Source organism: Bombina bombina, chromosome 1 (assembly GCF_027579735.1).
Source record: "Bombina bombina isolate aBomBom1 chromosome 1, aBomBom1.pri, whole genome shotgun sequence".
NCBI lineage: Eukaryota > Metazoa > Chordata > Amphibia > Anura > Bombinatoridae > Bombina > Bombina bombina.
In genome coordinates, this window is record NC_069499.1 from 1,393,671,797 (window position 1) to 1,393,685,881 (window position 14,085).

Genomic DNA, 14,085 nt, shown 5'->3' on the forward strand with positions numbered 1-14,085 from the left:
ATTTGCATCAATAGATTTTATAGAACATAATTTATTTGCAAGCAGATTGAAAAGCATGTGTAATATGTTCTATAATGTGTACGTATGGGCACTTCTGCTTAGTGCTATTCAGTACTTTGTTTTTTGTTAAGTATATTTTACTATTTGTTTGAATTTAAAGGCTTAATATTTTCTTTGACTTAATCTCTTCATTCCCGATGTAGAAAAAATTACCCTGTCATGAAAGGGTTAAAGTTGCATGCTCTATCTTAACCCCTTTACCCATTTTGACGTGTGTGTATGTGTGAGTGTGTGTGTGTGTATATATATATATATATATATATGTGTGTATATATATATATGTGTGTGTGTGTGTATGTATATATATATATATATATATATATATATATATATATATATATATATATATATATATATACCTTGCAGAACTTTGCTTATTGTACTGCACAACGTAATTTTGTTTTAAAAATCCCTTAAATCTTTATAGGCAGACTGTTTGGCAGTACCTAAAATGGTGGTGACCAGTGGGGGCGAGGGAGGGAAGACAGCTGTTTGGGATGGTTCAGGTAGGGATTATGGGGTGGGAAGTGTGAGATGGGAGGATAATATCTACACTAAAGCTAAAATTAACTTTACAAGCTACCTGATTAACCCCTTCACTTCCGGGAATAATAGAAGTTTATTAGCAGCCTTCTAATTACCAAACACCAATGACAAAGCCATGCATGTCTGCTATTTCTAAACAAAGGGGATCCCAGAGAACAACCATTTGTGTCATGATTGTACAAGCAGTATGTAAATAATTTTAGTGAGAAACCCAAAGTTTGTAAAAAGTTAACAATTTTTTTTATATGATCGCATTTGGCGGTGAAATAATGGCATGAAATATACCAAAATGGGTCTAGATCAATACATTGGGTTGTCTGCTTAAAAAATAAAAATACATAAAAAACAAGGCTCTGTTTAAATGAAGTGATAGTAAAAATTCTAAAATTTCTCCGGTATTTTGGACAAGTTCTTCTCTGAAAGTAGTAAAGGAGTTAACCCCTTAGTGACCAGACCAATTTTCTTACCGTTAAGGACCAGGGCTATTTTTACATTTTTGCGGTGTTTGTGTTTAGCTGTAATTTTCCTCTTACTTATTAACTGTACCCACACATATTATATACCATTTTTCTCGCCGTTAAATGGACTTTCTAAAGATACCATTATTTTCATCATCCTATAATACAAAAGGCAAAGTGTGTTTGTCCGAAGCTGTCATGCGCAGTAGACAGCGCAAGGACAAACACACCTGGCCTTAGAGTCTACCTGATCTGCTGTCCGCGGTGTGACAACGGTGGGCAGGAGTGGGCGTGGCGGAACCGGGCGCGTGCGTGTGTGTGAGAGAGACAGATCAAAAGAGGGGGGGGAGAAAGAGGGGGGGGAGAAAGAGAGGGGGGAGAGAAGCAAAAGTGAGGGGGGAGAAAGGGAGCAAAAGCGGGGGAGAGGGAGCAAAAGAGAGGAGAGAAAGAGAGCGCAAAAGAGAGGGTGAGAGAGAGCAAAAGAGAGGGGGGAGAGCGAGAGAGAGCGCAAAAGAGAGGGGGGAGAGTGAGCAAAAAAAAAAGGAGCGTGAGAGAGCAAGAGAGGGGGGAAAGAGAGCAAAAGAGAGGGGGGTAGGGAGAGCAAGCGAGAGGTGGAGTGAGAGAGAGCGCAAAAGAGAGGGGGGGAGATAGAGCAAGGGGTGGGACCGCTGTACTGCAAAAAATGGCCCGTGGGAATTATATAATTTACTATAAAAAAATTATAAAAGGGGGAGAGAGCGCAGAAGAGAGGGGGGAGAGCGAGCAAAAGGGAGGGGGGAGAGAGAGCAAAAGGGAGGGGGGAGAGAGAGCAAAAGGAAGGGGGGGAGGGAGCAAAAGAGGGGGAGAGTGAGCGTAAGAGAGGGGGGAGAGAGCAAAAGGGAGGGGGAAGAGAGCGCAAAAGAGAGAGAGCAAAAGAGAGGAGGAGAAAGAGAGCGCAAAAGAGAGGGAAGAAAGAGAGTAAAAGAGAGGGGGGAGAGAGCAAGAGAGAGGTGGAGCGAGAGAGAGCGCAAAGAGAGGGGGGAGAGAGAGCAAAAGAGAGGGGGGAGAGAGCGCAAAAGAGAGGGAAGAAAGAGAGTAAAAGAGAGGGGGGAGAGAGAGCAAGAGAGAGGTGGAGCGAGAGAGAGCGCAAAGAGAGGGGGGAGAGAGAGCAAAAGAGAGGGGGGAGAGAGCGCAAAAGAGAGTGGTAGAAAGAGAGCGCAAAAGAGAGGGGGAAGAGAGCGAGAGAGAGCGCAAAAGAGGGGGAGAGAGCAAAAGAAAGGGGTGGAGAGGAAGCAAAAGAGAGGGGGAGAGAGAGCAAAAGAGAGGGGGGAGAGAGGGAGCAAAAGAGAGGGGAGAAAGAGAGCGCAAAAGAGAGGGGGAGAGGGAGCAAAAGAGGGGAGAAAGAGAGTGCAAAAGAGAGGGGAGAGAGTGCAAAAGAGAGGGGAGAAAGAGAGCGCAAAAGAGAGGGGAGAAAGAGAGCGCAAAAGAACGGGGAAAGAGAAAAAGAGAGGGGGGAGAGAGAGCAAGAGAGATGGAGTGAGAGAGAGCACAAAAGAGAGGGGGGTAGAGAGAGCAAAAGAGAGGGGGTAGAGAGAGCAAAAGAGAGGGGGGTAGAGAGAGCAAAAGAGAGGGGGGTAGAGAGAGCAAAAGAGAGGGGGGGGAGAGAGAGCAAAAGAGAGGGGGGGGGAGAGAGCAAAAGAGAGGGGGGGGGGGAGAGAGCAAAAGAGAGGGGGGGGGAGAGAGAGCAAAAGAAAGGGGGGGAGAGAGGGAGCAAAAGAAAGGGGGGGGGGAGAGAGGGAGCAAAAGAAAGGGGGGGAGAGAGGGAGCAAAAGAGAGGGGGGGGGAGAGGGAGCAAAAGAAAGGGGGGGGGAGAGAGGGAGCAAAAGAAAGGGGGGGAGAGAGGGAGCAAAAGAGAGGGGGGGGGAGAGAGAGCAAAAGAGAGGGGGGGAGAGAGAGCAAAAGAGGGGGGGAGAGAGAGCAAAAGAGAGGGGGGAGAGAAAGCAAAAGAAAGGGGGGGAGAGAGGGAGCAAAAGAGAGGGGGGAGAGAGGGAGCAAAAGAGAGGGGAGAAAGAGAGCGCAAAAGGTGGAGAGGAGGGGAGAAAGAAATCAAAAGAGGGGGGGAGAGACAGAAAGGGGTTGGGACCGCTGTACTGCAAAAAATGACCCGTGTGAACGGGCTTTAGGACTAGTATTATATAATTTACTATAATTTTTTTTATAAAAGATGATGAAACAATGGGGGGAAAAATACTTTTTCTAAATTTGACCCCCAAAATCTGTTACACATGTATAACCACCAAAAAACACCCATGCTAAATAGTTTCTAAATTTTGTCCTGAGTTTAGAAATACCCAATGTTTACATGTTCTTTGCTTTTTTTGCAAGTTATAGGGCAATAAGTACAAGTAGCACTTTGCTATTTCCAAACCATTTTTTTTTTTCAAAATTAGCGATAGTTACATTGTAACACTGATATCTGTCAGGAATCCCTGAATAACCCTTCACATGTATTTATATTTTTTAATAGACAACCCAAAGTATTGATCTAGGCCCATTTTGGTATATTTCATGCCACCATTTCAAATGCGATCAAATAAAAAAAAATGGTTTACTTTGTCACAATTTTAAGTTTATCACTGAAATTATTTACTAACAGTTAGTGCAATCATGGCACAAATGGTTGTAAATGCTTCTCTGGGATCCCCTTTGTTCAGTAATAGCAGACATGTATGGCTTTGGCATTGATTTTTGGTAATTAGAAGGCCTCTAAATGTCGCTGCGCACCACACTTGTATTATGCCCAGCAGTTAAGGTGTTAATTAGGTAGCTTGTAGGGTTAATTTTAGAGATCAGCCTCCCACCTGACACATCCCTCCTTGACTCCCCTCAAACGGCTCTCTTCCCTCCCCCACCTCACAATTTTTACCAACATCTTAAGTACTGGCAGAAAGTCTGCCAGTACTATTTTCTTATAGTTATTCTGCAATGTTGGATCCCCCCCCCAACAGCTCTCTAACCCTCCCCCCAATACCTAGTTGCAGCCATCTTGGGTACTGGCAGCTGCCTTTTTTGTAAATAAATAAAACCCCAGTTTTCTCTTGTTAAGTGTATCCAGTCCACGAATCATCCATTACTTATGGAATATATTCTCCTTCCCAACAGGAAGCTGCAAGAGTCCACCCACAGCAAAGCTGCTATATAGCTCCTCCCCTAACTGCCATATTCAGTCATTCTCTTGCAAGCCTCAACATAGATAGGAGGTCGTGAGAGTCTGTGGTGCTTTCTACTTAGTTTATTCTTCAATCAAAAGTTTGTTATTTTTAAATGGCACCGGAGTGTGCTGTTTATCTCAGGCAGTATTTGGAAGAAGAATCTGCCTGCGTTTTTCTATGATCTTAGCAGACGTAACTAAGATCCATTTGCTGTTCTCACACATTCTGAGGAGTGAGGTACTTCAGAGGGGGAATGGCGTGCAGGTTTTCCTGCAGATAAGGTATGTGCAGTAAAATATTTTTCTAGGAATGGAATTGACTAAGAAAATACTGCTGATACCGAAGTAATGTAAGTAAAGCCTTAAATGCAGTGATAGCGACTGGTATCAGGCTTATTAATAGAGATACATACTCTTATAAAAATGTGTTTTAAAACGTTTGCGGGCATGTTTAATCGTTTTTTAACGTACATTGGTGATAACACTGTAATGTTGGTATAGCCTTAAATGCAGTAAAAGCGACTGGTATCAGGCTTATTAATAGAGATACATACTCTTGTAAAAATGTGTTTTAAAACGTTTGCTGGCATGTTTAATCGTTTTTTAACATATGTTTGGTGATAAAACTTATTGGGGCCTAAGTTTTTTCCACATGGCTGGCTTAAATTTTGCATAGAAACAGTTAACTGAAGCTTCCCACTGTTGGCTGTGGCAGTTTGTTGTGTCTGTTTTTAAAAACGTCTATGTCGTTTTTTTGTTTTTTTTATCTGTTTTTTGCATTAAGGGGTTAATCATCCATTTGCAAGTGGGTGCAATGCTCTGTTACCTTATTACATGTACTGTAAAAATTTCGTTTGTTTTACTGCCTTTTTTTCACTGTTTTTCAAATTTTGACAAAATTTGTTTCTCTTAAAGGCACAGTAACGTTTTATATATTTGCTTGTTAACTTGATTTAAAGTGTTTTCCAAGCTTACTAGTCTCATTATTAGTCTGTTCTAACATGTCTGACATAGAGGAAGCTCTGTGTTCATTATGTTTTAAAGCCATGGTGGAACCCCATCTTAGAATGTGTACCAGATGTACTGATTTCATGTTAAACAATAAAGATCATTTTTTGTCTTTAAAAACATTATCACCAGAGGATTCTGTCATGGGGGTAGTTATGCCGACTAACTCTCCCCACGTGTCAGACCTTTTGACTCCCGCTTTAGGGACTCACGCTCAAATGGCGCCAAGTACATCAAGGGCACCCATAGCGTTTCTTTTACCAGGGGATTCTGTCGAGGGGAAAGTTATGCCGACTAACTCTCCCCACGTGTCAGACCCTTCGACTCCCGCTTCAGGGACTCGCGCTCAAATGGCGCCAAGTACATCAAGGGCGCCCATAGCGTTTATTTTACAAGACATGGCAAAGGTGGTGAATAATATTCTGGCAGCAGTATTAGTCAGACTACCTGAAATTAAAGGAAAGCAGTTAGCTCTGGGGGTAGATACAGAGCATACAGACGCTTTAAGAACCATGTATGATACTACCTCACAATATGCTTAGTCTGTGGGTGATTTTTTTTGACTCAGGGAAGATGATTTAACCTGATTCTGATATTTCTATATTTAAAATTTATGCTTGAGAACCTCCACTTGTTGCTCAGGGAGGCTTTGGCTGCTCTGAATGAATGTGTACAATCGCAGGGCCAGAGAAATTGTGTAGACTGGATAAATAATATGCAGTGCCGGTGTGTACTGATGTTTTTCCAATACCTAAAGAGGTTTACTAAAAAATTTTTAATAAGGAATGGGATAGACCAGGTGTGCCGTTCTCTTCCCCTCCTATTTTTTAGAAGAATGTTTTCTAATAGTTACCACCACACGGGACTTCTGGCAGACAGTTCCTAAGGTTGAGAGAAGAGTTTCTACTCTAGCTAAGCGTACCACTACCTCTGACGAGGACAGTTGTGCTTTTTAGATCCAATGGATAAAAAATGTTTATTCAACAGGGTTTTATCCTGCAGCCCCTTGCATACATTGCTTCTGTCACTGCTGCTGCGGCGTTCTGGGTTGAGTCTCTTGATGAGGCTTTACAGTTAAGCGACTCCATTGGATGAATATATTTGACAAGCTTATGCTAGCCAATTCCTTTGTTTTCTGATGCCTTGTTCATTTGACTAGACTAACGGCTAAGAATTCTGTTTTTTACTATACTGGCGCGCAGAGCGCTATGGCTTATATCATGGTCAGCTGTCGTGACTTTAATAAATAAGCTACTTAACTTCCCTTCAAGGGGCAGACCCTATTCGGGCCTGGTTTGAAGGAGATTATTGCTTATATCACTGGAGGAAAAGGTCATGCCCTTCCTCAGGATAGGTCTAAATCAAGGGCAAAAAAAAAAAAAAAAAGGTCTAATTTTCGTGCCTTTTAAAAACTTCAGGGCAGGTGTGGCATCCTCTTCCTCTAAGGCAAAACAAGAGGGAATTTTTGCTCAGTCCAAGGCGGTCTGGAGACAATCGGACCTGGAACAAAGATAAGCAGGCCAAGGAGCCTGCTGCTGCCTCTAAGGCAGCATGAAGGAACGGACCCCTATCCGGTAACGGATCCTATAGGGGGCAGACTTTCATTCTTCGCCCAGGCGTGGGCAAGAGATGCCCAGGATCCCTAGGCATTGGAATTTATATCCCAGAGATATCTTCTGGATTTCAAAGATTCCTCCCCAAAAAAAGGGGAGATTTCGCCTTTCACAATTATCTGCAAACCAGATAAAGAAGGAGGCATTCTTACATTGTGTACGAGATCCATCCAGTTCCAAGAGAGGAACAGGGACAGAGTTTTTACTCAAATCTATTTGTGGTTCCCAAGGAGAGGGAACCTTCAGACCTATTTTGGATCTAAAGATCTTAAACAAATTCCTCAGAATTCCGTCATTTAAGATGGAAACTATTCGTACTATCTTAACTATGATCCAGGAGAGTCAATAGAGGACTGCAATGGATTTGAAGGATGCTTATCCTCACATTGTGATGCATAAAGATCACCATCGTTTTTCAGGTTTGCCTTTCTAGACAGGCATTACCAGTTTGTAGCTCTTTCCTTTGGGATATCTACAGCCCCAAGAATCTTTATGGAGGTTCTGGGGTCGCTTTGGCGGTCCTTAGACCGCGGGGCATAGAAGTGGCCCCTTATTTAGACGACATCCTGATACAGGCGTCAAACATCCAAATTGCCCAGTCTCATACGGACGTAGTACTGGCATTTCTGAGATCACATGGGTGGAAAGTGAACAAGGAAAGAGTTCTCTATCCCCAATCTCAAGGGTTTCCCTCCTAGGGACTCTGATAGATTCTGTAGAAATGAAAATTTACCTGACGGAGTCCAGGTTGTCAAAGTTTCTAAATTTCTGCCGTGTTTTTTCATCCCATCCGCGCCCATCGGTGGCTCAGTACATGAATGAAATCGGCTTAATGGTAGCGGCAAGGGACATAGTACCGTTTGCACGTCTACATTTCAGACCGCTGCAACTATGCATGCTCAGTCAGAGGAACGGGGATTACACAGATTTGTCCCCCTGTTAAACCTGGACCAAGAGACCAGAGATTCTCTTCTCTGGTGACTATGTCGGGTCCATCTGTCCAAGGGTATGACCTTCCGCAGGTCAGATGGGACAATTGTTACAATAGATGCCAGCCTTTTAGGTTGGGATGCAGTCTGGAACTCCCTGAAGGCTCAGGGATAGTGGACTTAGGAGGAGACCCTCCTTCTAATAAATATTCTGGAACTGGGAGTGATATTCCATGCTCTTCAGACTTGGCCTCAGTTAGCAACTCTGAGGTACATCATACTCAGTCGGACAATATACACGACTGTGGCTTACATCAGCCATCAAGGGGGAACAGAAGTTCCCTAGCGATGTTAGAAGTCTTACAATAATTCACTGGACAGAGACTCACTCTTGTCTATCAGCTATCCATATCCCAGGTGTTGAGAACTGGGAGGTGGATTTTCTAAGTCGTCAGACTTTTCTTCCGGGGGAGTGGGATTTCCTCCGGAGGTCAAGACCAAGCAGGAGAGGGCTTTGGTGTTTTTGACAGCGCCTGCGTAGCCACGCAGGACCTGGTATGCAGATCTGGTGGACATGTCATCCTTTCCATCACGGTCTCTGCTTCTGAGACAGGTCCCTCTACCTCAGGGTCCTTTCAACCATCTAAATAGAATCAATCTGAGATGGACTGCCTGGAGACTGAACGCTTGATGTTATCAAAGCATGGCTTCTCCGAGTCAGTCATTGATACCTTAATACAGACATGAAAGCCTGTCTCTAGGAAAATTGAACATAGATATGGTGTAAATATCTGATTGTTATGAATCCAAGGGTTACTCATGGAGTAAAGTCTGGATTCCCAGGATATTATCTTTTCTCCAAGATGTTTTTGAGAAAAGGGTTGTCAGCTAATTCCTTAAAAGGGGACAGATTTTTACTCTGTCTATTTTTTTGCACAAGCGTCTGGCAGGTATTCTAGACATTTAGGCATTTGGTCAGGCTTTGGTTAGATCCAAGCCTGTGTTTAAATCTGTTGCTCCGCCATGGAGCTTAAACCTGATTCTTAAGGTTCTTCAAGAAGTTCCGTTTGAACCTTTTTTGTTCCATAGATATCAATCTTTATCTTGGAAAGTTCCTTTTGGGTAGCTAATTCCTCGACTCGTAGAGTCTCCAAGTTATCTGTGTTACAATGTGATTCTCCTTATCTGGTCCTTCGTATGGATAAGGTAGTCCTGCGTACCAACCTGGGTTTTTTCCTAAGGTGGTATCTAACAAGTACATCACTCAAGAGATAGTTGTTCCATGCTTGTATCCTAATCCTTCCTCAAAGAAAGAACGTCTATTACACAATATTGGACGTGGTTTGTGCTTTAAAGTTTTACTTACAAGCTACTACAGTTTTCATCAAACGTTCACCTTGTTTGTTGTCTATTCTGGACAGAGGAGAGGTCAAAAGACTTCAGCAGCCTCTCTGTCTTTTTGGTTAAAAAGCATAATTCATTTAGCTTATGAGACTGCTGGATAGCAGCCTCCTGAAGGGATTACAGCTCATTCTACTAGAGCTGTGGTTTTCACTTGGGCCTTTTTTAAATGTGGCTTCTGTTGAACAGATTTACAAGACGGAGTCTTGGTCTGCGCTTCATACTTTTCAAATTTAACAAATTTGATACCTTGCTTCTTCGGAGGCTATTTTTGGGAGAAAGGGTTTTTTACAGGCAGTGGTAACTTCCGTTTAAGTACCTGCCTTGTCCCTCCCATCATCCGTGTACTTTAGCTTTGGTATTGGTATTCCATAAGTAATGGATGATCCGTGGACTGGATACACTTAACAAGAGAAAACATAATTTATGCTTACCTGATAAATTTATTTCTCTTGTAGTGTATCCAGTCCACGGCCCGCCCTGTCACTTTAAGGCAGGTAATTTTTTCATTTGAACTACAGTCACCACTGCACCCTATGGTTTTTCCTTTCTCTGCATGTTTTCGGTCGAATGACTGAATATGGCAGTTAGGGGAGGAGCTATATAGCAGCTTTGCTGTGGGTGGACTCTTGCAGCTTCCTGTTGGGAAGGAGAATATATTCCATAAGTAATGGATGATCCGTGGACTGGATACACTACAAGAGAAATAAATTTATCAGGTAAGCATAAATTATGTTTTTTGTAGTGTAGATGCCCCCCCTCAATACCCAACCCCCTCCCTCTTCCAGATCCCTTTCCAAACATTTATTCCCCCCTCTCCCTCCATCCCTTACACTTTTCTGTAGTGTTTGCGCCCCCGCCCCCCACTACCGGCACCATCATCCGGTCTGACAGGAAGTTGACCAGCAATGGGCCGCCCACCCGCCTCACTGCTATGGCTCCCACCCACCAACGATCAGCACCATCGCTGGCCGATACAGAGAGGGCCACAGAGTGGCTTTGTCTGCATCATGGCTAAAAAAAGGGTATTGCAGGATGGCTCAATATCGAGGCATCACTGCAATACCCTGAAAGCGGCTGGAAGCGATCACGATCACTTCCAGTGTTTGAAACCCCAGAGGACGTGTCAGGCACGTCCTTGGTCCTTAACTGACAGTTTTTGTAGGACGTGCCTGACACGTCCTCGGTCGCTAAGGGGTTAAAGGGGCATGAAACCCCAAATTTTTCTTTCATGATTCAGATAGAGAATACAATTTTAAAAAAGTTTCCAATTTACTTATCAAATTTGTGTTCTCATGTTATTCTTTGTTGAAGAGATATCTAGATAGGTTGCGTGCATATGTTTGGAGCACTACATGACAGGAAATAGTGTTACTATCTAGTGCTCTTGCTAATGTATAACATAGTTGCAAAACTGTTGCCATATAATGCTGCAGACACGTGCACACTCCTGAACGTACCTGCTTTTCAACAAAGGATGACAAGAAAACAAAGAAAATCTGATAATAGAAGTAAATTGGAATGTTGTTAAAAATTATATGTTCTATCTGAATCATAAAATAAAGATTTTGGGTTTTATGTCCCTTCAATCATGGAGGTGTACTGATGTATGTCCAGGTGATGATCCCTTAGTATAAAGTTTATATACACCATACCTTGACAAATGGGATTGTGAATAAGGAATCTGAATTAGAGTTGGTTATTTGTTTGTTTTTTATCAAGCTAAGAAGTGATTTTTATTTTGTTTTTGTTTTAAATGAGAATTCATAGTTATTTTGACAGTTTTTTCAAAATTTAAAATTGCATGCCCTATCTGAATCATGAAAGTTTAACAACTTTCCAATTTACTTTTATCAATAAATATGCTTTGTTCTCTGGGTATTCTTTATTGAAAGCTAAACCTAGATAGGGTCATATGCTAATTTCTAAGCTCTTGAATGCTGCCTCTTATCTCAGTGCATTCTGACAGTTTTCACAGCTTGACAGTGCTAGTTCATGTGTGCCATATAGATAACATTGTGCTCATTCCGGTGGAGTTTCCTATGAGACAGCACTGATTGGCTAATAGCAAGTCTGAAATTAGTGTGCAGTCTGCAGAGGCTTAGATTAAAAGTATATTATTATAACTGTGTTGGTTATGCAAAACTGGGGAATAGGTAATAAAGGGATTATCCATCTTTTTAAACATTAAACATTCTGAAGTAGACTGTCCCTTTTTCACTTTATTCAACAACAAGCACAACAAAATCAAGCTTTATAACATTGTGTTTTGGCTTTCATCTTAGGTGTGCAGTTTTTTGGAACAAGCTACAAATCCAGCCCTTGCTCTTTCCCTGATTAGCAGTGGCCCATGTAATAACCTGACCTCTTACAGCCAAGGCAACACAGTTGCATCCCGCAAAAAAGTCCTGCCAATATTGAAAGAATTTTTGAAAAAGCAAGACCTTGGGGAAAATTTAGGACTACCAATGCAGTCTGTTCAGAACAACGTGGATTGTAAAGGACACTGGGTCTATAGCGATCAGACTGCAGCTGCAGATTGCAATGAAGCTCTTGGAGACCATGTGGAGATTTCAGACGTTTGTGTTGGTGAAGAGTTAAAAGGAAAATGCTATTTTGGTTCTTTTCATAAACAAACTGATGATGCATTGGAAGAGGAAAATTCCTTCCCTCCTACGCCAATGAACAGTCTAGTGGAAGGCTGCCCCCTTGACAAAGGGCTTCCAAGGCTAACAGCAGAAGCCATCCAAGAAAGATTTAGTCGTATAACTGTAATAGATTCAGAGGTAACATCTTCAGAAAAGAAGTGACCGGACAACATTGTGATAAATTTGCTTTCTACTTGGTACCATAAATATCAAAGATATTTGTAAAATAATCTGTTTTATTCTTATATATATATATTTTAATTAAGTGCCAAATCCTTACTTTATACATGATTTTATCTTTTGTGTAATTTGTATGAACTAGAATTAATTAGGGTGGGAAATATATTTGAGGTGCCTGTTTGTTAATATTTTATAATACATGTAACAAATGGGTTTCTGAAAATGAGAGAATGCTAATCTTCATGCATATGCCCCTATATGTTTAATTTTGATGTAATACTCTTGTTTTAGGATATCATTTTGACAATACACTCAACATGAATTGTGTGGTGAGATGAATGAGTAAATGTTTTTTTTGGGGTGGGGATTTACAATGATACTAATCATGACAAGAGCTAAATGCACCACTGTTGAATTGACTTGTACCTTCTAGAGCAGAGCTTACCAAACAGGTCACATCCTGCCCTCCATGGGTTTGTTTGTTACCCTCGGAACCACTGACATCATTAATTTGTTATAGAAAAACAGTTCTACGCATACAATATTTTGTAAATTTGAGTTGTATATACAGTTAAATCAATGGTAACTAACACTTTGAGGTATTATCTTTAACATAAGACTGGCCCCAGCCGATTGTCCGTCCCATACAAGAAAATCTTTGGGCGGCCCTGTTCTAGATTGTAGATTAACTCGCATTAACTGGTTGACTAGTTGCAGATACCTTTGTCATGTGTGTGCCAGCAAACTCTGTGGTATCAACAAGACATTTATATATATATATATATATATATATATATATATATATATATATATATATATATATATATATCATTGTGTTTTAAAATAACAATAAAAGTACTCTAAATTGTGTATAAAAGACACACAAAAAGAAAACAATAAATCTTAGAATTATATGTGTTGTTAAAAAATACACTTTGCACAAAAAGGATATACAGTAACAAGATTCCTTATAGGAAGAAATATGCTATATTTTTTTTCCATTTCAGCTTCCCTGATTCAATGGTAGCCAGACGATCACACATGTAATTTATAACTAAATGGATATCACTTACGATCTTGAGCTGTAACTCAGCTCTTGGTGTTTAAAGATGGTACAGTGGGAATCCACAGATCCCACTCACTCACAGAGGTAGGTTTACAAAGCTTAAATTCTAAAAACAATAAAATCAACAGCAGTGGCAGACAGGTTTCACAAAAGAGGAGACAGTGTATACAAAAGGAACACTAGACTTACTTCCAGCTCATGCATACACAAAATGAGCGTCTGAGTGTTCAAAAAACATTGAAGCAACACCTTTGCAATGTCCCTTCTCTCAATGTGACATATACCCACTCTGCTGCATATCCGACGTACTTTCCAATTGATCTTGACAGCTTTTTCAAGCTGAAGAGGAATAAGAATACAGTGCCATGTGGAATAATGTTGTCCCATAATATAACAAGCTGGAATCAATGGCTAAGAGGCCTCACTTACCAAAATACTCCTACTGAAATCTTAACCATATAGGGCTAGATTACAAGTGGAGCACAAATCAGCGTGTCATACTACGCGCAAGGTACATCGCACCAGTGGATGTGCACACTAGTGCACCTTTTAGTCTTTAAATAAAAATTGAAAATTGCGCATTTTGACAGTTACTGCTTAACTAGGCTGTTTTTGCTTAGCGCTTTAATGTCCATGCAATGGTATACAAAGGGGGCATATTTTTTTCCTTTTCCTCAGAAAGCTTTCCTTAAGGGGGTAACAATAGTATTTATTGCATTAATCTTCTTAGGGTTTTTTTGCCATAATGGAGCAGCACCAATCTGTCCCTAAATGTACCGTAGGAACTGAGTCTCCTGAACACCTTTCTACCAAAGTTAAGTGTGCTTATTGTAAAACAACTGAAGTAACTTCTTCAACTCATTTATGTGACTTTATATGCTTAGATTTCTAATGGCATACCGATCAATCTAATGATGTTTCTATGTGTACTAATGCACTTACTTTCTCCCCCTTGCAGATAGTGTACCTACTAGTTCATTACTACT

General features: G+C 41.3%; 1 protein-coding gene across 1 annotated transcript in view; it reads left to right on the forward strand.

The window, feature by feature from the left end:
- PRUNE1 (prune exopolyphosphatase 1) overlaps positions 1–12,366 on the forward strand; it is a 104,650-nt gene extending 92,284 nt beyond the window's left edge. The window contains 1 exon segment of the mRNA XM_053704848.1: positions 11,491–12,366. Coding sequence (XP_053560823.1) covers positions 11,491–12,015 — 525 coding nt within the window. The 3' untranslated portion in view covers positions 12,016–12,366.
- Positions 12,367–14,085: the final 1,719 nt, after the last annotated feature.